The 25,218-nt window shown below is 49.6% G+C and overlaps 1 protein-coding gene across 4 annotated transcripts in view; it reads left to right on the top strand.

Moving 5' to 3' along the window:
• Positions 1-25,218, top strand: part of DMAP1 (DNA methyltransferase 1 associated protein 1) — a 51,686-nt gene that overhangs the window by 5,628 nt on the left and 20,840 nt on the right. The window contains exons 1-8 of one of the 4 annotated variants that reach the window (XM_039484596.1): positions 1,343-1,465; positions 2,180-2,262; positions 3,400-3,509; positions 6,351-6,442; positions 7,532-7,727; positions 18,967-19,125; positions 20,523-20,690; positions 22,272-22,457. In XM_039484596.1, the coding sequence (XP_039340530.1) occupies positions 3,408-3,509; positions 6,351-6,442; positions 7,532-7,727; positions 18,967-19,125; positions 20,523-20,690; positions 22,272-22,457 (903 nt within the window). In that variant the 5' untranslated portion in view covers positions 1,343-1,465; positions 2,180-2,262; positions 3,400-3,407. Of the gene's footprint in view, positions 1-1,342; positions 1,466-2,179; positions 2,263-2,762; positions 2,782-3,399; positions 3,510-6,350; positions 6,443-7,531; positions 7,728-18,966; positions 19,126-20,522; positions 20,691-22,271; positions 22,458-25,218 lie in introns of those variants that run through there. The other 3 variants (XM_039484597.1, XM_039484598.1, XM_039484595.1) reach the window with 3 other exon arrangements.

The raw sequence follows: 25,218 nt of genomic DNA, 5'->3' as shown, positions 1-25,218 counted from the left end.
GTTATCGTGGATAGTTCTCTGAAGATGTCCACGCAGTGTGCAGAGGCGGTCAAAAAAGCAACCAGGATGTTAGGAATCATTAAAAAGGGGATAGAGAATAAGACTGAGAATATATTATTGCCCTTATATAAATCCATGGTACGCCCACATCTCGAATACTGTGTACAGATGTGGTCTCCTCACCTCAAAAAAGATATTCTAGCACTAGAAAAGGTTCAGAAAAGAGCAACTAAAATGATTAGGGGTTTAGAGAGGGTCCCATATGAGGAAAGATTAAAGAGGCTAGGACTCTTCAGTTTGGAAAAGAGAAGACTAAGGGGGGACATGATAGAGGTATATAAAATCATGAGTGATGTTGAGAAAGTGGATAAGGAAAAGTTATTTACTTATTCCCATAATACAAGAACTAGGGGTCACCAAATGAAATTAATAGGCAGCAGGTTTAAAACAAATAATGGGAAGTTCTTCTTCACGCAGTGCATAGTCAACTTGTGGAACTCCTTACCTGAGGAGGTTGTGAAGGCTAGGACTATAACAATGTTTAAAAGGGGACTGGATAAATTCATGGTGGCTAAGTCCATAAATGGCTATTAGCCAGGATGGGTAAGAATGGTGTCCCTAGCCTCTGTTCATCAGAGGATGGAGATGGATGGCAGGAGAGAGATCACTTGATCATTGCCTGTTAGGTTCACTCCCTCTGGGGCACCTGGCATTGGCCACTGTCGGTAGACAGATACTGGGCTGGATGGACCTTTGGTCTGACCCGGTGCGGCCGTTCTTGCCCAGGCTCGTTCCCGTAAGGCCTTGGGCGGCGCGGGGCCCGGTGCGGGCAGGGGGTGAGCGGCTCAGGGGGGCGGGGGGGGCAGGCAGTATGGGGGGGCGGCAGGGGGGGCGGGGGGGCAGGCAGTATGGGGGGGCGGCAGGGGGTGCGGGGGGGGCAGGCAGTATGGGGGGGCGGCAGGGGGGGCGCAGTGTGTGTGAGCAGCTCGGCCACGTTCCGCGCTCGCCAGAGGCCAGGGCAGGGCACGGGCGCCCCCTAGCGGCGAGGAGCGGCAGGTCCCCCCCGCCGCGGGCAGCCGGGCTGGGGCGCGGAGCCCCACGGCAGCGGGGCGGGCCCGGCCCGGCCTCCAGGGCTCGAGTGGGGCGACCAGGCGGCAAGTGTGAAACATCGGGGGGGGGAGGGGGGTACCGGGAGCCTCTGTGAGCGAGACCCCAAATCGGGGCTGCCCCGTAACCCCGGGACACCTGGTCCCCGCACCCCCGGCTCTGCCGGCCCCGGGACCCGGGCTGCAAACCGCTCGCGGCGCCTCGGGGGCGGGGGCACCACCCGGCGGGACCCACCCGCTGGACTGAGCGGTCCGGGCACTTCCGGTTCGTAGCGGCGGAGACCGGAAGTGCCTCTCATCGGACCGGAATTGCTGTGACACCAGCCCCGGCTGCGCTGCCTAGGGCGGCCCCGGCCCAGGTGGGAGAGTGGGGCGCTGGGGGGAGGGGCTTAGGATGGGGTCAGGGCCGTGGGGGAGGGGCTGGGGGGGTCTGAGGATTTGGTCAGGGCCGTGGGGGAGGGGCTGGGGGTCTGAGGATTTGGGGCCTGGGGGAGGGGCTGGGGGTCTGAGGATTTGGTCGGGGTCTGGGGAGGGGCCTGGGGGTCTGAGGATGGGGTCAGGGCCGTGGGGAGGGGCTGAGGATGGGGCCTGGGGAGGGGCTGGGGGTCTGAGGATTTGGTCAGGGTCTGGGGAGGGGCCTGGGGGTCTGAGGATGGGGTCAGGGCTGTGGGGAGGGGCTGGGGGCTGAGGATGGAGTCGGGGTCTGGGAGGGAGGGGCTGGACATAGGGTCTCTGGGCAGGGATTGAGGGAGTTTGCTCTGGTGGCTCCTGAGGTGGGGCAGGGATTAATGGGCCCTGGGGAATCTGTATTCCGGTGGGATGCCCTGAGAGGTCACAGATGCAAGGCCAGAAGGGACCATTCTGATCAAGTCTGGCCCCTGTATAGCACAGGCCAGAGAGCTGCCCCCAAGAATTCCTAGGGCAGAGCCATTAGAAAAACATCCATCATGATTTGAAAATGGATCCACTAGGACCCAATGGGCCTTAATCGCCATCTCAGCACCCCAGGGAAATCCCAGCCAGTTTTACCCCTGGGCTGTGACTGAGGTGTCATTTTGCATTTTCTCCTGTAGGTAAATCCCAAGGAGAAGTCAGCACTAGCAGCCTTTGCAGTGGGAGGGGGTCTGTACAGAGTGGAAGTCTGGGATCCGGGCAGGTAACAGGAATGATTTTCAAACCCCATCCCACTTGGGCAAGTGGCAGCTTCTCACTTACCAGGATTTTCCTTGAAAAGTTTATTTTTACTGAGCCCATGGGAAGGCAGCACAGCCATACTGGTGCCTGTGAGGAATGTGCTCTTTTAACTGGCTGGGTATCTGAACGGATGAGCAGTCATCCGTGGGAATCTTTTATACTCTTAGGAGATGAAGATCTAGGAGGGGATATTTTAGCAGTTTAACCATCAGGTTTGAGATGGCTAGTCTTCCTGGAACCACTGGTTCAAATTTCAACAGCCCTGGATCCCCAATAAATAAGTAGAATTCCAGGCACTTTATTGTGTGTGGAGCTTTGGATAAGAACTTACAAATGCCATCCTTCTCTGCTCTGTGTGGGCACTAAAGATCCAATGGGGTCACTGTCATGATAGCGAGAGAGCATTTGGCTAGAAATGTCCCCTTTTTCACTGTGTGACAGCGGGCGCCACACCAGAGGTGGCTGCATCTCCGTTGGTGCAGTATGTATAAAGTTGAAAATATTTGATAAATTTTTCATTATTTTATGTTGGAAAACTCATTTTTTCCCTCAGCTTGTCAGTAGTTTTAGACCTGACCTCTGTCCTCCTTGTCAAAATAATTTGGCTGTTTTTAAGATATCTGAAGCAATTCGTGCTGACCATTTTCAGAGACAGGTTATTCGGCTAGAAATACCTTGGTGTGAGCCTGTATGGTGATGCCTATGTTCTTTTCCAGGAATAGGTACCCCTCACTGGTGTCCCTCATTTTCTATTGCTAAGCATCTGAAGAATAAAGTCCATTTTAGAATCAAATAAAGTTTCTGCTCAGGGCTTTGGAGCTGTGCTCCGGCTCCGCTCCAGCTCCAGGCAAAAACCTGCAGCTCCACTGCTCCAGGGTTGCCCTGCACTCCAGCTCCGGGCTCCGCTCCAAAGCTCTGTTTTTGCTGAACGAGGATGAATGACTTGGTCTGTTTGCTCTGTGGGGAGGAGGGGCAAGGGCGTTGTACACAGGAGGAGGATGAGCAAAGTGGTTAATTTTACAGAGGACAATCTGCATATATGCCCTGTGGATGCCTGTTCATAGGGCTCTTGTTTTAACTGCTTTGTTTCTTCCTCTAGAGAGCAAGATGGCGACGGGTGCAGATGTGCGGGATATTTTGGAGCTGGGGGGTGTGGAGTCAGAGAACACGGGAACCATCAATAAGAAGGACATCATCAATTCTGATAAGGTACTGGGGTTATGGCCTTGAACTCTTTACCCTAGTCACCAACTTGAAAATCACACTTGTGTCTGAAATTTTTTTACCTACTGTTCTCACAAGCGTCATCTCAAACGACTATAACTGAAAGAATTTGAGGAAAACAAATATTTTTTACTATTACAGTTGTTTACTTTGGGCATTTCCATGGAGTATCTGGCATCTTACATGTATGTCCATCTCCTGGCTTCCCTGTATCTTCAGTTACTCATCTCCTTGTGTTCCAGAGGGTTGTGTTCACAAAATCCAAAAGTTTAGTCGGAAATCTAAACAGTCAAATGCCAAATGTCTGGCAGACTCAAGAAGGGAAGGCTTTGGGGTTAAGGTGTTGAAACTGGGACTTGGGAGACCCTGAGCTATGTCTCTGGCTTGACCACAGGATCTCTGTGTGACTTTGGGCAAGTCATTTAGGCCTTATCTGTATTAAGAAAATGTGCACTGTACCCCAGTTTCCCACCTGTTAAATGGGTATAATACTTCTTCCATACTTCACAGGGGCATTGTTGTGCTCAGACACTATGGGGATGGGACAATATAAACAGAGAGATGAACAGGAACTCCAGATCGAAGAGAACCACAACTGTAGCGTAGGTCCCAGACTCCAATTTGAGATGAAACTATATAATAATGAAATGCCACCGCACTCAAAGCACTCCCCACCCACTGTTTCCTCTCCATTGAAATGTCTGTCTCCACACAGAAGTGCAGCTCCCTGGGGCTGCCTTCTCATCAGTGCAAAGACTGATATACCGGCATTACTGAAAACTGGTGAGAGAATGTGCATGATTGGGGTGTTAAAATCACTAGCCATGACCTGTGTACGAAGGCCAGAGTGGGTAAAAGAGTTGGGGGGTGGGCACTCTGCCTTAAAGAGCCCATTACTGGTTTGAAAGTTATGGATGACTCAGACCCACAGGATCTTGAATACATATGGATCAATGTGCTAACTAACAAAACCAGGGACGGGGAATTGGTGCAGATCTGTTAAATGCCACCAGTGGAAACCAGAGTCCAGGATGTGTTACTCCTTAAACATCTGTCTGTAATGTGTGGAAAGATCAACAGTGTTATGGGGGACTTCAGTTTGGGAGACACACTTCAGAGGTCTTATGCAGCCAGTAGTAAAACACCATTAGTGTTTGTAAAATATATAGATCATTTTCTAATGCAAAAGTAACGTGAGGTAAGTCTGTGTTAGACATCATTATGACAGAGGGAGGGATAGCTCAGTGGTTTGAGCATTGGCCTGCTAAACCCAGGGTTGTGAGTTCAATCCTTGAGGAGGCCACTTAGGGATCTGGGGCAAAAAATGGTCCTGCTAGTGAAGGCAGGGGGCTGGACTCGATGACCTGTCAAGGTCCCTTCCAGTTCTAGGTGATTGGTATATCTCCAATTATTAGATAAAGATGAATCTATCAATGGGCTGGAAGTTGCCTAGGGACCAGTGATCATGACATGATTACATTCAATATGAGCAAACAGAGGACAGCACCAACAGGTAATGAATATACTTGGTGCTTCTAAAGGGTTAATTTCCCAAAACTGAGGAAAATTATTAGCAAAATTGATTCAGGGGAAATATGTAGACAGAAAAATGTGAATGAAAATTGGGAGTTTTAAAGGAAGTGTCTTAGATCGCCAAAAAAACACAATCAAGAAAGAGGACAACTGATTAAAATCCCATCCTAGCTCCATGACAGAGTGAAGGCAGCAGTTGAGGAGAAGCAACATATGACAAATGGAGTAAAGGGGAAATAGATAATAATCAATATAAGTCATAAAGGAAAACTCCACAGCTGGCAGGACTAAGGAAAATAAGGAGTTTTTAAAGTATACTAGTAACAAAAGAAAATTCCAAGAATGGTATAGGCCCATTACAAGGTGGAGATGTAAAACTGTTAATGATGCAGAAAAGGTAGAAGTGTCCAATAAATATTTCTGTTCTGTATTTGGAAGGCTGCAGGACATTGAAGTAGTTTCCAGTACCTTAGTAACTAAGGAGGGTGTTAAACAATATTTCCTAGAAATAAATACTTAAAAATCAAGAGGCCTGGATAATTTGCAACCAAGAGTCCTAAAAGAGTTGTCTTGATGAGATCTCTGGCTCACTAATGTTAATTTTTATAAATCTTGGAATACTAGGATAACTCCAGAAGAATAGAAGAGCTCTAATGTCCTGATATTCAAAAAGCACTAGCTGGAGGAGTAGGAAGGTGATTTTCTCTCTGTATGCAGCATTGGTGAGATCAATACCGGAATAGTGGGTCCAGTTCTAGTGTCCACATTTTAAAAAAGATGTTGAAAAACTGGAGAGGGTGCAGAAAAGAGCAACAAAAATTATTTGAGGGCTGGAGAAAATGCCTTACTGTGAGAGACTTTAAGAGCTCAGTCTGTTTAGTTTATGAAAGAGAAGACTGAGAGGTGACACGATTTCAGTGTAGAAGTACCTTCCTGGGGAGAAAATTCCAGGTAGTAAAAGACTTTAATCTAGCTGAGAAAGGCAGAACAAGAGCCAATGGCTGGAAGCAGAAGCCAGAGAAAATCAATAAGAAATCAGGCCCACATTTTAACAGTGAGGCTGATTAACCACTGGAACAAACTACCAAGGGAAGTGGTGGATTTCCCATCACCTGATGTTTTCAAATCAAGACGGGATACCTTTCTGGAGCCAAACACAAGTTATTGGGCTCTATACAGGGATAACTGGGTAAAATACAATAGTTGGTGATATATAGAAGAAGTCAGTCTGTGTGATCGAATGGTCTCTTCTGCCTTAAATTCTAAATCTATAACCAAAATCTTCTGTTTCAGAAAAAATCCAAGAAATCATCTGAGACGCTGACATTTAAGAGGCCGGAGGGGATGCACCGAGAGGTTTATGCACTTCTCTACTCCGATAAAAAGTAAGCATGTCTGGTTAGTGTTCTGCACAGTCTCATGGGAGAACTGGCACCCACCTCTGGCTCCAGTCTGTCATTGCCTGGCCTAGTCACACTTGGAGCCTTTGACAGTCCAGCCCCTAAAATTTAGCTCCTTGAGTCTCATCTCCTCCAGGCTTTTTATTGTTTTTGTTTCTCTTGTTTATATTTTCTTTCTCATTCCAAAATGGGGAGGCTCTGCTCTGTGCATGTGATGAGAAAAGTGCAGTCACTCCAGAGCTACGTCGCCTGGGGCAGCATATATGCCCTTTTGTATCTAATTCCCCTGTATGTGCCACTAGGAGGAACAACTGCTTTTGTTTCCGCAAGCGTTATGCTGCAAACTTGTAGACTTTAAGATCAGAAGGGACCATCATGATCTAGTGTGACCTCCTGCTCATGGCTCATTGCACAGAACCTCACCCACTCACCCCTGTAACAGACCCTTAGCTTCTGGCTGAGTTACTGACATCCTCAACTCCTGATTTAAAGACGTCAGGTTATGGAGGATCCCCCATTTACACTAGTTTAAACCTGTAAGTGACCCGTGCCCCATGCTGCAGAGGAAGGCAAACCCCGCCCCCGGGTTTCTTCCAATGTGACCTGGGGGAAAATTCCTTCCCAACCCCAAATATGGCATTTGCTATGGACTGTGCCATCGGCCCAGAGGCCTCTAGCCTGTCTGTTTTCCAGTCAGCTCTTCCTTTCAAACGCCTCCGTGCTGTTTGCTCCATCTCCGACTTTCATTGACACAGAATGACTCTGACCTTGCTAGCAGGCTCTGCGCCCTCATCACTCTTTACATCGTGGTGGCTTTGACTCCCCTTTGGAGCCCATCAGCGGTGAGCTTGAGTTGATTCAGGGCGATTGCGGGGTGGATGCTGTTGCGTGACCCAAAGCCAGAGTGTCACCCCGGAGCTGTGTGTAGTGTCTTTCCTTCATGGGGAGTGCGAAACCAGGAATGGGGCTTGAACCTAGGTGTCCTGCACTACCTACTGCGCTGCCAGGATCCATAGCAAAGACCCTCCAGAGGAGTTCAGTGCTTCTCTCAACCCGGCCTTCTCTGCTCTGCAGGGATGCGCCTCCACTGCTGCCCAGTGACACGACGCAGGGCTACCGCACAGTCAAGGCAAAGCTGGGCTCCAAGAAAGTACGGCCCTGGAAGTGGATGCCCTTCACCAACCCCGCGAGGAAAGACGGGGCGATGTTCTACCACTGGAGGAGGGCTGCAGAGGAGGGAAAGGATTACCCCTTTGCCAGGTTCAACAAAGTAAGTGGGAGCGTGTGGGGGTGGGGGAAGCGGACAGGCTGGCTGTCATCATCCAGCAGGGATCTCCCTCTGCATAGTGTCTCAGATGAGAGCCTGAGAAGCCCCTTCCTTCCACACACGGACTCGCGCTAGATTGGGCAATAACATTTTCAGTTGCAGTCTGGCCTGCGACCTCAGGCTGCACTCTCACCTGATCCTTCAGGCTAAGTGGGTTTGGAATGGGGTCAGAGCTTGGCAGTACAGCCTTGGTGCTACAGGGATGATTCAGTAGGGGGCAGTGTTCCCGCTGCATCAGCACTGACTCAGTGCCCCATTATGGCTCTAGGGGGTGCTGTGTAGCAAGAGGGCTCATATTTTGAATGAGACTTAAAGACAAGGTCTTTACCCTTGTCACCCACGATCCTGTGGCAAATTCTGGGTGCTGGCTGCAGTTTCCTCACCAAATTCCAACACTAATAATTACTTTCCACCTACCTGAAACTTCCACTGGGGTTTTGGTTGGATGCGGTACAGTTAGTGTTCCGTGTTTTCAGTTTTTATTTGTATAAAAAAAAACCTGGGAACTTTTCAGTGTTTATTTTCCAAACATTAAAACTGGGATGAAATTGGGTTAAAAATTAAAAAAAAATTGGGGGGGGGGGGGGGGAACGAAAAAAACTTTTGTAATATCCACATTTTACTGCTATAATTTAAGCTTTTTTTTCTTAATTGTACGAAGGTATATTTTGTCTCTCAGAGCTAGTAGCTCATCCAGAAATCCTGGTTTGCGTACGCTTGCGTAATGTTCTTCCAAAGTCTCCTCACTCATGTCAAGCCTCTGGCTGTCTTGGAGGTAGTCCAACTTTGACAATAAGCGCTCTGCGTCGGTAGATCCAGGGGGTACACTCCAAGCTCTCTGTGCCACTTTGGTGAAGTTGGGAAGTATGGCTGGATGACTATTTCACAAAGCCTGCCAGCACATCCAGTTTCGATGTGAGTAGTAAATTCCCTTTTCAGATTTAAAATTTAGTGGTAAATGGTTGAAATGCTCTGGCATAACAATCGTAGTCTGCTGCAAAATTCACCTTGAGGAAGGGGTGCAACACCTGGATGACATTCCAAAAAGAATCTTTGGCACCAAACACTTTGAGGTTCAGATTACAGGCCGTGGTCATCTCCCATTTCTCACTGGGTGTTGTGTTGAAGGTTTTGAATACTTTTTTGTTTTCTCGTGTTCCGGGGTCAGAAGAATTTCTAGTAACAGCTGGGTTTTCTCTCTGTATCTTCTGCAGCTTTTGTGCTCAATTCAATTGAGACTTTGGTTGTCAGGATCCAGTAAACGTCTGTATTGGCAAACGTGTTGGCAGTAGTCAGAGAAAACTCCAGTGTTTTCTGTGTGTCACACGCTGATTCCAAGTTTTCAACAATGACCATTACCTTGGTGCGCAGAATCTCACAGTCATTCTGGTTATTTGCTAGACTCTTCGGAGTTTTTGCTTTAGAACCAACAAACTCAGGATGATCTAGGAGATGCGGTGGCACAGTCCACACGTGATTTACATGACAGGCAGCGAAGTACTGATGTGGCATAACAGGGGTAGGTAAACAGCAGTTGGCTCTGCACTCATTTCACACTGTGTAAAACAAAGTCTTCAGCTTGTTTGCATGCTTGAAAACAGCCCCAAATCCACGATGCAAGATTTCACGTCTTTCATTTCCTCTGTAGCAGTAGCTGCTGACAACGCAATGTTAATCAGATGAGAAGACAGGTAATACGCAGCAGCTCTGGTTTCTGATTGAGTTTAAGCTCTATGCCAACTTAACTCTGCAGGAAGCAGAATCTGCGTTAGCTGTGACCACGTTCTCCCAAGCTAGTTGGTACATCTCAGACATGCCAGTTATTGCTGTGTCAACAAAACGCAGTTGGCAGAGGGGATGAATGTCATGTCGGCACAAAACAATGTCAGTTTATTCGCCTTGAAATCAAAACCTGAAAACAAAAGGCCAAGAATTGGATGGTCCAAAGCATCAGGAGACTTGTCAAAAATCGGATCAGGCACCACGTTTCCATCAAGTCGTTCCATCGGTTTAGGTACTAACGTGTCATCGTTTTCTTTCAGATACGTACAAGTGAGGTTGTCTGTGTTAGGAAGGGGTTTTGCAATTGGACAGGATTGTCGTATAAAGTCACCAATAGGCTCCTCTGCCATTAACAGGGTCATTGGGCGAAACAAAGAGCCTGTGCAGATTCATTGACGCACTTGTGCTGTGTCCTCCCTTTCATTAAAGCCCTGGTGAAAGCTCCTGGTACAGACTGACTGCCCTGAAGCTGCCTTTCTTCTTTAAGCTACTTGTGTTGCTTGCTGTTGACATGCTCCTTCTTTCAGTCAGCGCGAGCACTGACTTCAGTGCTGCAGTATGTGCAGCGCAATACACCCTCTTCGCGCCTGTCTTTACTTTCTGTGACAATTTCGAAGTACTCATTTTCTTATTGCTATTCGGGCATAGATTTGCATTTTTTGCCTCATTTTTGCCTTTGTACCTTATCTTTACCTGTGGAGGATTGATTGTTTAAATTCAACAGATAGGCAGGCAGCATCTTTCTGTGAGCCAATCGTAATGCTATATTCACATTGCTTCATTTTTCCGACCTCCACCATGTGTGTGTTCTGTGTTTTACACTCCAGAACTGCTTCATTCTCAGAGCTGCAGCACACAACAATCGCGTAAAGTGTTAGTGTTTAACAGAAATATGTACCTATAAGAACGGCCATACTGGGGAGATCAAAGATCCATCTAGCTCAGTATTCTGTCTTCCAACAGTGGCCAATACCAGGTACCCCAGAGGGAATTAATAGAACAGGTAATCATCAGGTGATCCATCCCCTGTCGCCCATTCCCAGCTTCTGGCAAACAGAGGCTAGGGACACCATCCCTGCCAATAACCATTGATGGACCTATCCTCCAGGAATTTATCTAGTTCTTTTTTGAACATTGTTGTAGTCTTGGCCTTCACAACATCCTCTGGCAAAGAGTTCCACAGGTTGACTGTACGTTATATGAAAAAATACTTCCTTTTGTTTTAAACCTGCTGCCTATTAATTTCATTTGGTGACCCCTAGTTCTTGTGTTATGAGAAGGAGTAAATAACGCTTCCTTATTTCCTTTCTCCACACAGTCATGATTTTATAGGCCTCTATCGTATCTCCCCTTAGTCGTCTCTTTTCCAGGCTGAAAAGTCCCAGTCTTATTAATCTCTACTCATATGGCAGCCGTTCCATACCCCTGATCATTTTTGTTGCTCTTTTCTGAACCTTTTCCAATTCCAGTATATCTTTTTTGAGATGGGGCAACCACATCTACATGCAGTATTCAAGATGTGGGCGTACCATGGATTTATATAGAGGCAATATGATATTTTCTGTCTTATTATCTATCCCTTTCTTAATGATTCCCACCATTCTGTTCACTTTTTTGACTGCCACTGCATATTGAGTGGATGTTTTCAGAGAATTATCCACAATAACTCCAAGATCTCTTTCTTGAATGATGATAACTAATTTAGACCCCATCATTCTGCATGTGTAGTTGGGATTATATTTTCCAATGTGCATCACTTTGCATTTATCAACAGTGAATTTCATCTGCCATTTTGTTGCCCAGTCACCCAGTTTAGTAGCTCTTCCCAGTCTGCCTGGGACTTAACTGTCTTGAGTAGTTTTGTATCATTTGCAAATTTTGCCACCTCACTGTTTACCCCCTTTTCCAGATCATTTATGAATATGTTGAACAGGACTGGGCCCAGTACAGATCTCTGGGGGACACCACTATTTACCTCTCTCCATTCTGAGAACTGACCATTTATTCCGGCCCTTTGTTTCCTATCTTTTAACCAGTTACCGATCCATGAGAGAACCTTCCCTCTTATCCCATGACAGCTTAGCTTGCTTAAGAGCCTTTGCTGAGGGGCCTTGTCAAAGGCTTTTTGAAAGTCTAAGTACGTTATATCCACTGGATCCCCCTTGTCCACATGCTTGTTGACCCTCTCAAAGAATTCGAGTAGATTGGCGAGGCATGATTTCCCTTTATAACAACCATGTTGACTCTTCCCCAACAAATTATGTTCATCTCTGTGTCTGACAGTTTTGTTCTTTACTATAGTTTCAACCAGTTTGCCTGGTATTGATGTCAGACTTACCGGCCTGTAATTGCTGGAATCAGCTCTGGAGCCCTTTTTAAAATTTGACATCACATTAGCTATTCTCCAGTCATTTGGTACAGAAGCTGTTTAAATGATAGGTTACAGACTACAGTTAGTAGTTCTGCAATTTCACATTTGAGTCCCTTCAGAACTCTTGGGTGATACCATCTGGCCCTGGTGACTTATTACTGTTTAATTTATCGATTTGTTCCAAAACCACCTCTAATGACACCTCAATCTGTGACAGTTCCTCAGATTTGTCATCTAAAAAGAATGGTTCAGGTTTGTGAATCTCCCTCACATCCTCAGCCGTGAAGACCGATGCAAAGAATTCATTTTGTTTCTCCGCAATGGCCTTATCGTCCTTGAGTGCTGCTTTAGCATCTCAATAGTCCAGTGGCCCCACTGGTTGTTCAGCAGGCTTCCTGCTTCTGATGCACTTACATTTTTTTTTGCCATTACTTTTTGAGTCTTTGGCTAGCTGTTCTTCACATTCTCTTTTGGACGTCCTAATTATATTTTTACACTTAATTTGTCAACGTTTATGCTCCTTTCTATTTTCCTCACTAGGATTTAACTTGCACTTTTTAAAGGATGCCTTTTTGTCTCTCACTGGTTCTCTTACGTTGTTGTTTAGCCAGGGTGGCACTTTTTTGGTTCTCTTACTATGTTTTTTAATTTGGGGTATACATTTATGTTGAGCCTCTATTATGGTGTCTTTAAAAAGTTTCCATGCAGCTTGCAGGGATTTCATTTTTGGCTCTGTACCATTTAGTTTTTGTTTAACTAACCTCCGCATTTTTGTGTAGTTCCCTTTTCTGAAATTGAATGCTACTGTGCTGGGCCACTGTGGGGTTTTCCCCACCACAGGGATGTTACATTTAAGTATATTATGGTCACTATTATCAAACGGTCCAGCTATATTCACCTCTTGAACCAGATCCTGTGCTCCACTTTGGACTAAATCAAAAATCCAAAAAAATGGAGTGAATTGATAAATGGGTGTAAATCAGTAAAAATTGAACGCCATTAATTAAAAACAACGTATTAATTTATCCGTGAAAATCGGTAAAAACTGAAAACGCGGAGCACTAAGTGCCGTATACTTTGCTTCCTGTCCTAGAGTGCGTAGCTGGTGTTAGTCACAAACGGTCTAATTTGAAATGCTGCTGTGCTTTGTTATAAATAGCTGCTGTCTTCTGTGTTTCAGTGATTACGTATATTTCAATAAAAACACTAAAACCCACAAGAAAAGTGTTAAAAGCACATTATTAAGGTGCAAAGTTAAGCACTGAAGAGCTAGGAAATACCAGAATGCAACCTTAATTCCGCCCCCTTGCTCATGTGGTTATGATAGTCATTAGTGACACGATCACATACTATTTTTTTCCATAGGACCCTGCCCTCGTTCAGCGCTCGTCAGGGTGGATGAGGCTCACTTCCTGAGCAGCTGTCCATTGTGTTGCCCCATGCTTTACTCACAGCACACTATTCAAACCCTGCTCTGAAGACGGAATGACTAATTTCCTCTTGGGCTTTGCTGTGGTGCGCATTACTAGAGTATCTCAGTATTTCAGAGACGTGAATGAGTTTATTTTCACAACACCCTCTGAGGGGATGGGGTGTTGTTTTCCCCATTTTACAGTTGGGAAACTGAGGCACAGAGAGGTTAAAATCTAAAAGTATTTGCTAATTCTGGGTGCCCAATGTGAGACAGCTTGGACCTGATTTTTCAGAGTATTTAACATTATACAGCGCTTTATATGTTCAAACACAGCTCCCACTGACCAGCTGCAGCTGGGTGCTTAGCATCTCTGCAAATCAGACCCCAGAATCTCAAGTCAGGCACCAGAAATGAGGAACACACAGGAACCCCTGTGAAAAGTTTGGGTTAAGTGACTTGCCCGGCGTCACACAGGAACTCTGTGTCAGGGGCAGGGATAGAATCTGGTTTCCCCAGGGCAGCATTCAGCTCCTTTAACCACGAGACCATCCTTTCTCTTCCTGCAACAAGCGAGACCGGGTCCTACAGACAACAGCCTCCTTCACTGCACAGGCCTGATTCGTCCCCAGGGCAGGGCCAGCCTGTGCCAAACGAGGCAGGGTCCTGTAGAAAGATAATATGTGACCGTGTAGTTAAAGACTAAATCCTGCATGTGCACAAGAGGCAACCTGAACTCTGGCGTTTCCTAACTTTGGAGGGCTGGACTTTGCAGCTTTCATAATATTCTTTTAATGCCGTTTTTGTGTGTGTAATTTCCTAGATTTTAAAATCAAACTGAAGAAACAAATTTCGTGACCTGGCATCATATTGACCCCCACACCGGTCAGCAGCAGGTTGGAATCTTTAGACCCTCCACACACACCTCTGCCACTGGAGCTAAGAGAGTAACTGATAGAGGATGGCAACCTACTACTGCTACCTGGCCCAGCATTAGAGGGGGATAAAACCCTTTGCCACTGGGTTGCACAGATATTGCTGAGGGCAGAGGACTGGCGAGACTCAGGATTGTTGGGTTCCATTCCAGGCTCTGGAGGGGAGTGTGCTCTAGTGGGTGCAGACTCCTTTGCCCATTTCCTCCCCAAGGTTGACCCCTTTTCCTGTCTCTCTTCCCCTTAAAGTCTTTTCATCACAGTCTCAGTCGCAGTTCCTCCCGCTTGGGCCCTCGTTTGATCTCTCTCCCTCCCTCCCACCAGGTTCTCCCTCCCCACTTGCTTCCAGACCCCTCTCCTGTCTCAGTGCTCCCCCCTGCTCGATTTCATGTCAGCCTTCTGAGCTCCATGCAAAAACCCCCCTAAGGAGCCAGGCAGCTGCATGGCCTGGGAACTGCCAGACTGGATCAGACCAGGGTCCATCCGGCCCAGTGTCCTCCTCCAACAGCGGCCGGTGCCAGACACTTCGGAGTTAAAAACCCGGCAGTGGGAGATTTATAGAATAGGCTGCTGTTGTTCTTTTGATTATTTATCATTTATACTGTAGCGGCACCGAGAGGCCAACCCAGTCAGGGCCCGATGGTGCTGAGTGCTGGGCAAAACGCGTCGTGACAGTCCCTGCCCCACAGGGAAGTTTTGTCCTGCTTCCTGCCGTTTAGTGGTCAGCTTATGCCATGAAACACAAGGGTTTCCCTCCCTGCCTTCTATCTGAGCTAAGGTGACTGGCCGCTCTCAGTACCCATGTATGGGTCTTTAATGGGTCTTAGGATCCTGCTAGGCTCTTATCAGTGAGAGCTGGTGGAGGTGGGTTTCACAGGTTGGTTCATTTGTTTGGTAAACAAGCTTTTCCTTTTTTCCATTTGAAATTTTCTGCCTTTCCCTTTATTTGAGTGTCTCCTCATTCTTGCATTGTGAGAGGGCGTCAGGGAATGAACAGTGAAGTGGTGAAATTTGCAGATGATACAAAATTATTCAAGAGCTCATAAAACTGGAGGACAGGGCAACAAAACGGCAGATAAAATTCAACACTGATAAGTGCAAAGTGATGCCCATTGGAAAACGTCGTCCCAACTATACATGTAAAATGATGGTTCTAAATTAGCTGTTACCTCTCAAGAAAGAGATTAATAGACTCTAGGGCTGGAAGGGACCTTGAGAGGTCATTGAGTCCAGTCCCCTGCCCTCATGGCAGGACCAAATACTATCTAGACAATCCCTGACAGACATTTATCTAACCTACTCTTAAATATCCCCAGAGATGGAGATTCCGCCACCTCCTTAGGCAGTTTATTGCAGTGTTTAACCACCCTGACAGATAGGAACTTTTTCCTAATGTCCAACCTAAACCTCCCTTGCTGCAGTTTAAGCCCATTGCTTCTTGTTCTGTCCTTAGAGGCTAAGGTGAACAAGTTTTCTCCCTCCTCCTGATGGCACCCTTTGAGATACCTGAAAACTGCTCTCATGTCCCCTCTCAGTCTTTTCTTTTCCAAACTAAACAAACCCAATTCTTTCAGCCTCCTCCATAGGTCATGTTCTCTAGACCTTTAATCATTCTTGTTGCTCTTCTCTGGACCCTCTCCAGTTTCTCCACATCTTTCTTGAAATGCGGTGCCCAGAACTGGACACAATACTCCAGCCGAGGCCTAACCAGCGCAGAGTAGAGCAGAAGAATGACTTCTCGTGTCTTGCTCACAACACACCTGTGAATGCATCCCAGAATCATGTTTGCTTTTTTTGCAACAGCATCACACTGTTGACTCTCATTTAGCTTGTGGTCCACTATAACCCCTAGATCCCTTTCTGCCGTAGTCCTTCCTAGACAGTCTCTTCCCATTATGTATGTGTGAAACTGATTGTTCCTTCCTAAGTGGATTTGTCTTTATTAAACTTCATCCGGTTTACCTCAGACCATTTCTCCAATTTGTCTAGATCATTTTGAAATATGACCCGATCCTCCAAAGCAGTTGCAATCCCTCCCAGTTTGGTATCATCTGCAAACTTAATAAGCGTACTTTCTATGCCAATATCTAAGTCCTTGATGAAGATATTGAACAGAGCCGATCCCAGAGCCGGTCTTGGAGTCACTGCGGATAGTTCTCTGAAAACTTCCTCTCAATGCACAGCAGCGGTCAAGAAGGCTAACAGAAGATTAGGAAAGGGATAGAAAATAAAACACAAAAAATCATAGTACAGTACCATGATATAAATCCATGGAACGCTCATACCTTGAATACTGTGTCTAGTACTGGTTGCACCATCTGAAAAAGGATATGGTGGAACTGGAAAAGTTTCAGAGAAAGGCAACAAAGATGATCAAGGGTGTGGAATGGCTTCCATGTGAGGAGAGACTAAAGGGATTAGGGCTGTTCATTTAGAAAAGAAGACAGCAAAGGGGGGATGTGATAGTTGTCTATAAAATCATGACTGGTGTGGAAAAAGTGGATAGAGAAGTGTCATTTACCCTTTCTCGCAATACAAAAACCAGGGGATACCCAATGAAATTAATAGGGAGCAGGTTTAGTACAAACAAGAAGTACTATTTCACATCACACAATTAATCTGTGGAACTCGTTGCTATGGGATGTTGTGATAGTCAGAAGTATACCTGGATTCAAAAAAGAACTAGATAAATTCACGGAGGTTCCATCAGTGGGCATTAGCCAAGATGGTCAGGGATGCAACCCCATGCTCTGGGGACCCTGAACCTTTGACTGCCAGAAGCTGGGAACTGCTCTGTTCTATGTGCTTCCCCTGAAATCGTGGTACTGGTCACTGTCAGAGAGACAGGAAACTGGGCTAGATGGACCATTGGTCTGACCTAGTGTGCCCATTCTTATGTTCTCATTCGTCTCCTCTCTGAGCTAATCGTTCGTAGCCTTTTCATCTACTCATTCTTGCTGCCCGCCTCTGAACCCCGTCTCCTTTCGCTGTCTCTCTGTTGAGACAGGTGACCAGAAGTGGAGGGTGTTCCAGAGGAGCAGTAGCCCTAGTGGTTTCTGGGTCTGGAAGTGACCAAGACCTGAGTAATGTCCATGTCACAATCTTCTTGCCATGCAGTGAGGAGAGAGAGCCTTGTTCGCAGCTTCTACTGATTGGAACTCCAGGAGGAGCCAAAAATCCAGCAGGGCTCCAAGCTTGTGCTCCTTGTTCTGAGGGCAGATACAACCCCCGGAATTGACGGAGTGGATACAACGTCTGCCGTCTGGAGGGGCCGTTCCCATCTCATTTCAGTCCTGTCCACTCTGCCAGCCATCCAGCGCTCATCCAAGGCCAGCACTTGACAGACACTGCACTGTCTGGGCCTTTGAGAGCTGAGAGCGGAGCGTTGTCAGCCTGTTTCTGTGCTACAGCCCAGGCCTTCTCCCTGCCTCCTCTGAAAAGGCGTGAAGGACGCCAGGTGAGAGAGCTCCTGGGGAAAGGATCATCCTCTTGGACCTCTCTGGGAGGCACACATGATCTACTGGAGCACAAGTCTGGCAGGGCATGCCATGGGCAGCACACCAGCGTCCCCGTACGGTCACGGGTGTTGGGACTGCTAACAAATATCAGATCAGCACATGGACACCTGTGCCGGGATGGCCACCAGTCATCAAGACCTGGGCGGTCTCTGTGCCTCTCCCAGGTCTAAAGCCAAAAGAAAAGGAGGTCAGGGAAATGTGAGGAAGGGTCCAGGGGCTGTCAGCTCTGCCTTGCCAGCACCTTTCTGCAGGACTGGGGTACTTCTGTGGCCCCATTCCCATAATATTTGGGCACCTCACAGTCTTAAATGTATTTCTTCTCTCAGCACCGCCGGGAGACAGGGCAGCAGACGGGGCACTGAGGCATGGACAGCCCGAGTGACTGGCCCAGGGTCACATGGGAAGTCTGGCAGAGCAGGGACTTGAACCCGCATCTCCTACATTGGCGCCCTGCCCGTTGGCCATCCACATTTGGAAAGGGTTTAGTGATTGGGCAGCCGTTGGCAGGGCTGTCGAGCCGATTCACAAGGTGACCTCTGGGTACCAACAGCTGACCTTTGAGATGAGAGGCTCTGGGGCCCATTCCGAAATTGGTGAGCCAGCCAATCTCTTCTCCTCCGTTCCCCAGCCTGGTTCGGATTGGTAGTGCTGACCCATTCCCAGCCCCTGTATCCTTTAGACTCACGTAAACGATCCCACTGTCTGGGTGTCCCGTGAGCCGTCTGAGGCAGTGCTCTCGCCCTGATGTCCATGCTTCCTGAGTGCAGTGAGGTTTGCCCAGTGCACGGCCAGCTGACAGGCTGCCTCCCTGTACCAGGCAGACCCCTCACCCGTGAACAGAAGGGGCTGCCCCTCCGAGATGCTGCTCCGAGGTGTCTGGAGCTGGGACAGACACTCTGTATGCTTGGCCTGGGGCTTGACAGGGGATCTGGGCTTCCAGGGGTGAGTGTGCTGCTCAGGGGCCTATTAAAATGTGTTGGGGGGTATTTTTGTGAAGGTGAGAAGTTACCATCTGGACTCGGGGGGTGGGCGTGTAGGGGGTGGGGGTTAAGGAAGCAGCCCTTTCCCCAGGACGCAGGCTGTACTCTCACCCCGTTGTGTTACCATGTGTTGTGATGAAGCCTTCATCCCGACGAGTGAGCCACCTCCCCTCTCGCTCCCTGTGCAGACGGTGCAGGTTCCTGTGTACTCGGAGCAGGAGTATCAGCTGTACCTGCATGACGACGCCTGGACCAAGGCGGAGACGGATCACCTCTTCGACCTCTCCCGCAGGTTCGACCTGCGCTTCGTGGTGATCCATGACCGCTACGACCACCAGCAGTTCAAGGTGAGCGCCGGGAACGTGCAGCCGGGAGGAGCAAATTACCCTTTGTATCAACTTAATTAGGGGAAAAGAATGAATTATTGGCAGGGAGGAATATTGAATTTCCAGCACAGAGTATTACTGCTCGTTTTGTGTATAATTAAATCCGCCACAACTCACGTCAGTTCCCTGTTGCATTTTATTGGGAAGTCAGAATCCCTTGAGAAAATTGTCCCTGCGAGGAAAACAACTCACCAGGCACTGAAAGAGAGGCAGGCTGAGCTAGTGGGGAGTGCAGAGGCCTGGAGGTCAGGGCTCCTGGGTTCGAGTGTCACCTCTGGGCGGGAAGCTCGTCTAGTGTTCCGTGAATGACCAGCATCCTGGGTCTTCTCCGGCGATTGCTGCTGACTTGTGCCGTGACCTTGCCCGAGTCTTTGTCAGGCCTGTGAAGAAGGAGCAAGTCACCGAGCTGAGACTAGAACCCCGGTGCCCTGACTCTTAGCCCTCTCCACTGCCTGCCAGCCCAGCCCGTTTCCCTGTGGGGTAGGGAGCGTTCTGGGGGAACGGAGTCACTGCCTGGGTCTGGAGCTTGTAACAGCCTGGGAGATGCTCTGCGGAGGGGCGCGGTAGCAGGACAGAGTATTCGCTTTGTAACAAAGCACAAAGGGTGGTTGAGGCAGCCCGGGCTCTCCTTGCCCTGGTTCCAGCCAGGCAGGGGAACCCAGGGGAACCGGTGCATCTTGCACCCCTGTGGTATGTTCCGTTCAGACCTCATTCGGTACAGTGCAGCGCAGAGGGTGAATCACTAGCACTCGTTGTCACGGGGCCCCAGGGCATTTGTCACGTGCTCAGTGTGAAATCCAGGCCTGTGGCTGGGAGCTCAGACACCAGGCCCCATTGTCTGAGAACAGCTTTCTCGTGTGGGCCGCCAGGAGGAAGCTTTGGGTCCCTCTTGTGTCGGCAGGAGAGAGAAACAGCAGCGTGACAGGGATAACACTGGCGACATAGGGCCATAGCACCTACCTGGAGGGTCTGAAAGCACGTTATAAAGGAGGGACAGTATCCTCGTCTCATGTTAGAGATAGGGAAACTGAGGCATGGTACAGGCGCTCTCCCAGTCATACCATGAGTCAGTGACTGTCAAGGCTGGAACCCAGGTCTCTTCACTTCCAGTCCTTTTCTGTAACCCTGAGACATAGCAGTGGCAGGCATGTAGTGAAGGGTGCTCAGAGCAGCGGGTGGGAATCTGCGCAGACCCTCCCAGAAACTGGGCCAGTCAGGAGGGACAGGCCTCTCCACTCTCTGCCATTCCTTCTCCCTAGCCTTGCCTCTGGAGGCGTGGTCTCCTTCCCCCAAGGGCTGGGAGCCAGGTTTCCTTCAGCCCTCTGGTAACGTTGTCCGTTTTGCGGGGTATTCCACAGAAAAGGTCAGTGGAGGACCTGAAGGAACGGTACTACCACATCTGCGCCAAGCTGGCCAACGTCCGGGCGGCTCCGGGCACCGACCTGAAAATCCCCGTCTTTGATGCCGGCCACGAGAGACGTAGGAAGGAGCAGCTGGAGAGGCTGTACAACAGGACTCCAGAGCAGGTAACTCAGCGGGAGTGCGGGAAGGCAGCCGGGCCTCCCCTGCCCAGACTGTCTCCACTGTCAATCTGTCACGGAGTGTGGGAGAGTCAGGGCCCTGCACCCCCACTTCCTGCGATTCCCCGGGACTCTCAGCCGGCCAGTAACACAGAAGGGTTATTAGCCGACAGGAACACAGTCCCAAGCAGAGCGTGTAGGTACAACCAGGACCCCTCAGCTGGGTCCCTCTGGGGGCAAGGATCTTAGACCCCAGACTTGGGGTTCCCTTCCTCTTCCCAGCCAGCCCCAGACTGAAACCAAAACCCCTCCAGCAGGATCTCCCCCTCTCCCTTTGCTTGACTCACCCACCGCTCTTCCTGGCTCAGGTACCGTCCCTCACCTAAAGTCCCCCCCTGCTCTCCCATCCCCCATGCAGACAGTTCCAGGTCAATCCACCCCGCTCCCTGCTGCATCTCACAATCGTACTTCCCCAGCGCAGCCCTGTAGGATTAGCACTTATCTGTATTACTGTAGCACCTGCAGGCCCCAGCCATGGCCCAGGGTCCCGTTGTGCTAGGTGCAGCACAAACACAGCACAAAGCCCTCCGGGGCTTACAGTTTGTGTGTCTGACGAGTACCAGGTGGCTGCCCCAGACCGGCCGAGCACAGTGAGACCAGGATTTGGCAGAAGGTTGGGGAGCAGGGAGAGAAGCAGGGTTATGATCTCTAGCAGCAGCTTCTTTGGGGCTCACCAATTGAGAGTGGCTGCTCTAACCCCAGCGCGGGGTTCCAGCCTTTAGCACAGGTCATGGCCTGGGCCTTGTTTTCTTGGGACTAAGGGGTGAAATGTAGTGAGATCCCTGGCAGCCTCTGAACTCTCTCCAGGGGGTGCGTGTGCCAGGCTTCCCCCCAGCTGCCTCAGACTTCTGGGGAGCGCGGGCAGTACCTAGCCGTGACGGCAGCAGGCAGGAGCGCTGAGTCCCGGGTTCTTTGGTCGGAGGGCCAGTCCTGCTGGTGTACACTGCGGGCTGTAATGTTGCACATGAGGCTCCGATCTTCCTCTTTGGCTAATGAATGGTAGCTAGGGGCAGGCGGTCCCAATGCTGCCAGGACGGCTCTTCCGTGTTCCCAGGGAGCTGGGGAGAGAGCGCAATCCCCTCCAGTTAATCACCCGACTTCCTGCCCCTCGGTTTATCCCAGTCCTGCTGTGCTGCTAGTCTCCCGTGGCCCCCGGGCTTTGGATCTGTCACCCATCAGTGCAGGTAGCAGGAGTCATTGGGGTGATGCAGGGTGCTGCCCCCGCAGTACGTTTGTCCCCATGTTTGGCCAAGGAGCCCTATAGAACGTGTGTCACCGAGTTCTCTTCCTCAAGGCAAAACCAAGGGATCGGGTTTGTCCGGGCAGTAACTTGGGCCCAGGGTGGGATCTAGCAGCCGCCTGCCGGAATTGCAGTGTTGGGTCCCTGGGCTGGGGGAGGCAAGGAAGCTACGACCTGGGTGCAGTGCAGGGCTGGCGTGGGCACAGAGCTGTGGTCGGTAGGTGGCCCCCTTGCCTTGCTTTGCCGCCTGGGCTGCGCTCACTGCCTTTCCTCGCTCTGGCCGGCAGGTGGCAGAAGAGGAGTATCTGATCCAGGAGCTGCGGAAAATTGAAGCCAGGAAGAAAGAGAGAGAGAAGAGAACCCAAGACCTGCAGAAACTCATCACCGCTGCCGACACCACCACCGAGCAGAGGCGAGCGGAGCGCAAGGCTCCCAAGAAGAAGCTGCCCCAGAAGAAAGAGACAGAGAAGCCTGTAAACATTTCTTGTCTTTGCTGTCCCTGGGTAACATTTATTCCCTGAGTTCTCTTCCCAGGACCGGTCCCGTCCTGCCAGTGCCAGGTGTGGGCTTCAGCTGGGGCAGGGGAGGCTGCTCTCTGGACCCAAAGATGGGTATGTTTTCGGTAGCACTGTGGTCTAGAAACTAGGGAGCCCAGATTTGTGGGTTTCAGTCCAGCTCTGCCATTGACCCGCTCTGTGGCTTTGGGCAGTTGGCTCCCCCTCTTTGTGCCTTAGTTTCCCCAGGTAAGATGGGGGTGATGCTCCTTACTCTCCTCCCAGGAGGGGCCCTGACGCTGACTCAGTTTCATGGTTGTGAAGTGCCAGGGGTTATTTGAACTATGAAATCGCACTGAATGGATGGTGCCAGCTAGCCGAGCCACCCGATCGCTGGGAATTGGTGCTCCACTGCATTTTGAGCAGTGGGCACGTTGTGCTGCTGTCCGCAGCCAGGACTGTTCTCATCTAGCTGAAGCAGGGTGGGTGGAGGGAGGAGAAGGGCACTGCTGGCTGTTGTTGCTTCATGGTGCTTGCCCAGCTACTCACCAGGCACCTTCCAAAAGGGGTCTCTGGGCCATGAATAAAGTGACCCAAAAAGCCAGGGCACTGTGGTGTGAGCTTCCCTTGGCTGGCAGAGCACAGCCGCCCACTGTCTGAGCATCCTGCGTTCTAGGGGCGAGAACCCAGAAGTGGTGGGAGCACAACAGGGCTGGTGTTTAAAGCTCCCAGTTGGTTTGGTCTGCGTCCCCGAGTGGCGGCTGTGGGCTGGCGGCTGGCTGCATGTACGTCCCCAGGTACGTGCGGCAGGGCAGGCAGGGAGGCGGTTTCTGTTGTTACATGAGCGTCATTTCAACCATGACAGAGTCCATTAGGAGTCAATTACCAACTCTAGCAGGGAAACGTTAACAAAAATTGCATTTTAACTAAGAATTTGAATCGAGAGCTGCATCAGCATCATTCCAACAAAGGAAAATCATTTACCAAAGAGTCAATTGAGGTTGAAGCGTTTACAGCTTGTACAGGCGTGCGAGGCAGGAGAACCCCTTTAATTGCTTCTGCATTCAGCGCAGTCAGAGCTGACTCGGCTGAGCAAGAGCCCTGGTTTTCTCCCCGCTGCCCCAGGGGGCCTGGCTGAGGGCCGTGCTGTGTGAAATGGAGCAGGGCACGTTGTCTTGTGTGTGTTCTGGAAACTACAGGTCCCCCCACACTGTGTTCCTACCAGAACCGATGCTGTAGGCTGCACCTACCAGAGATTAAAGTGGCTGGTACAACTTGATGGGTTTATTTGGCCACCCCTGTATTTAGAAATGACAGTGCCTGGGGCCTTTAGGGATTGATTATTTGGCCTGTGTCACCCAGGTCTTGGGTCAAATAGTCCCTGCTCCGGGCTAGCTGTGAGTGCCGGTACTGCCTGGCTGCCCGTTGTCTGTGCAGCACAGTGCTGGGCTGGCCAGGCAGGGCCAAGAGGTGAGATGCTTTGTACAGCACGTGGCAGAGTTCTGACTCAGGTGGTGACTGTTAGCAGGAAACCCGGGGAGTTGAGTCGCTGTTCTTGTAGTCTCACTCCGGGAACAATAGGAACAGCAAACCGGAGAGCCTCTGAGAAATGACATTAGACAGCAGCGTGACTGATTGTGTGGCTGAAGCAGCCAGGACTTCGAGATGGCTTTTCCTCTGGGGGAGCCGCAGAGAGAGACGGTTGACAGGGAGAGCACAGAAACTATCAGATCATATCCTACAGGTGTATCTCCCATCGAGCCTTAGTGGGTCCCTTAGGGTTGTGTCGCACTTGTTCGCTCCAGAGGGCCTTGCAGATTGTATGTCTGGGGATCATGCACCTGCTAGTGAAATGCAGTTGCCTCCAGCATAGAAATGTAGCTGCTGTCTGTGGAAGTGACTCAATACCCTGGTGACTTTCAGGGGAGAGAGGAGAGATTTCTCCAGGGGGAATTGAAGGGAAGTAGAATACAGCTCCGGAGCTTGTTACCTGGGCAGAAAGGGTGAAAGCCCAACATGAAAAGATCTTGCAGGTATTTTATTCCCACTAGTATCTTCAGGTTGGTGTAGCTGTCATTTAAAAAGTCTGTTCACCCAATGCTCTGATCAGTCGCACAGCATTCTGCAGGGTTGCACTTTAAAAAACACCCCCAACCAAACCTCTCCTGCCGAATCAGGTGCCCTGCTCGCCAGTGAGCAGCATCCAAGCAATACAGGGAGGCAAGCTGTGGTCAGAGCGTGAGGAGGGAAAGGGAGAGCTGCGAATGAATGACTGAATACATGGTCAAATGCAGGCCTCAATCAAGGAGAACAGTCCATATTATAGAGAGAGCCACATGAAGGTGCTCGGAGCTGTACAAATCATAGACTGCCTGGCTCTTGCCCCATAGGGCTCGCAGTGGAAAGGCCAGATCCTGTGAGTGCTGAGTGCCTTCAGCTGCTGAGCTGGGCCTTAAATTAGACCAAGGTAATGTGGCCACATTCACCCATCGGAGATGTGTTGGTTGGGGTTCACGCCCTCCTGTGGTGGCCAGCTGACTCAGTGGAAAGCATTGCCCAAAGGTGGCCTTGTTTTTTCCAAAGATGTCTTGGAGCTGAGTATTTTCCTCAGTGGTTTCTATGGGGTTTGCTTGGGCTTTTCCTTTCCCTTAGCTCTGGCAGGTGGCTGTGTGTCAGGAACTGGTGTTTCCCCTTCAGACAGCCTCTGTGTCACCCTGTGCATTTCCTCCATCAACACATC

Source organism: Mauremys reevesii, linkage group 8, assembly GCF_016161935.1.
Source record: "Mauremys reevesii isolate NIE-2019 linkage group 8, ASM1616193v1, whole genome shotgun sequence".
Taxonomy (NCBI): Eukaryota; Metazoa; Chordata; order Testudines; family Geoemydidae; genus Mauremys; species Mauremys reevesii.
The sequence above is the reverse complement of the archived record's forward strand: the minus strand, read 5'-3'. Positions and strand labels throughout refer to the sequence as shown.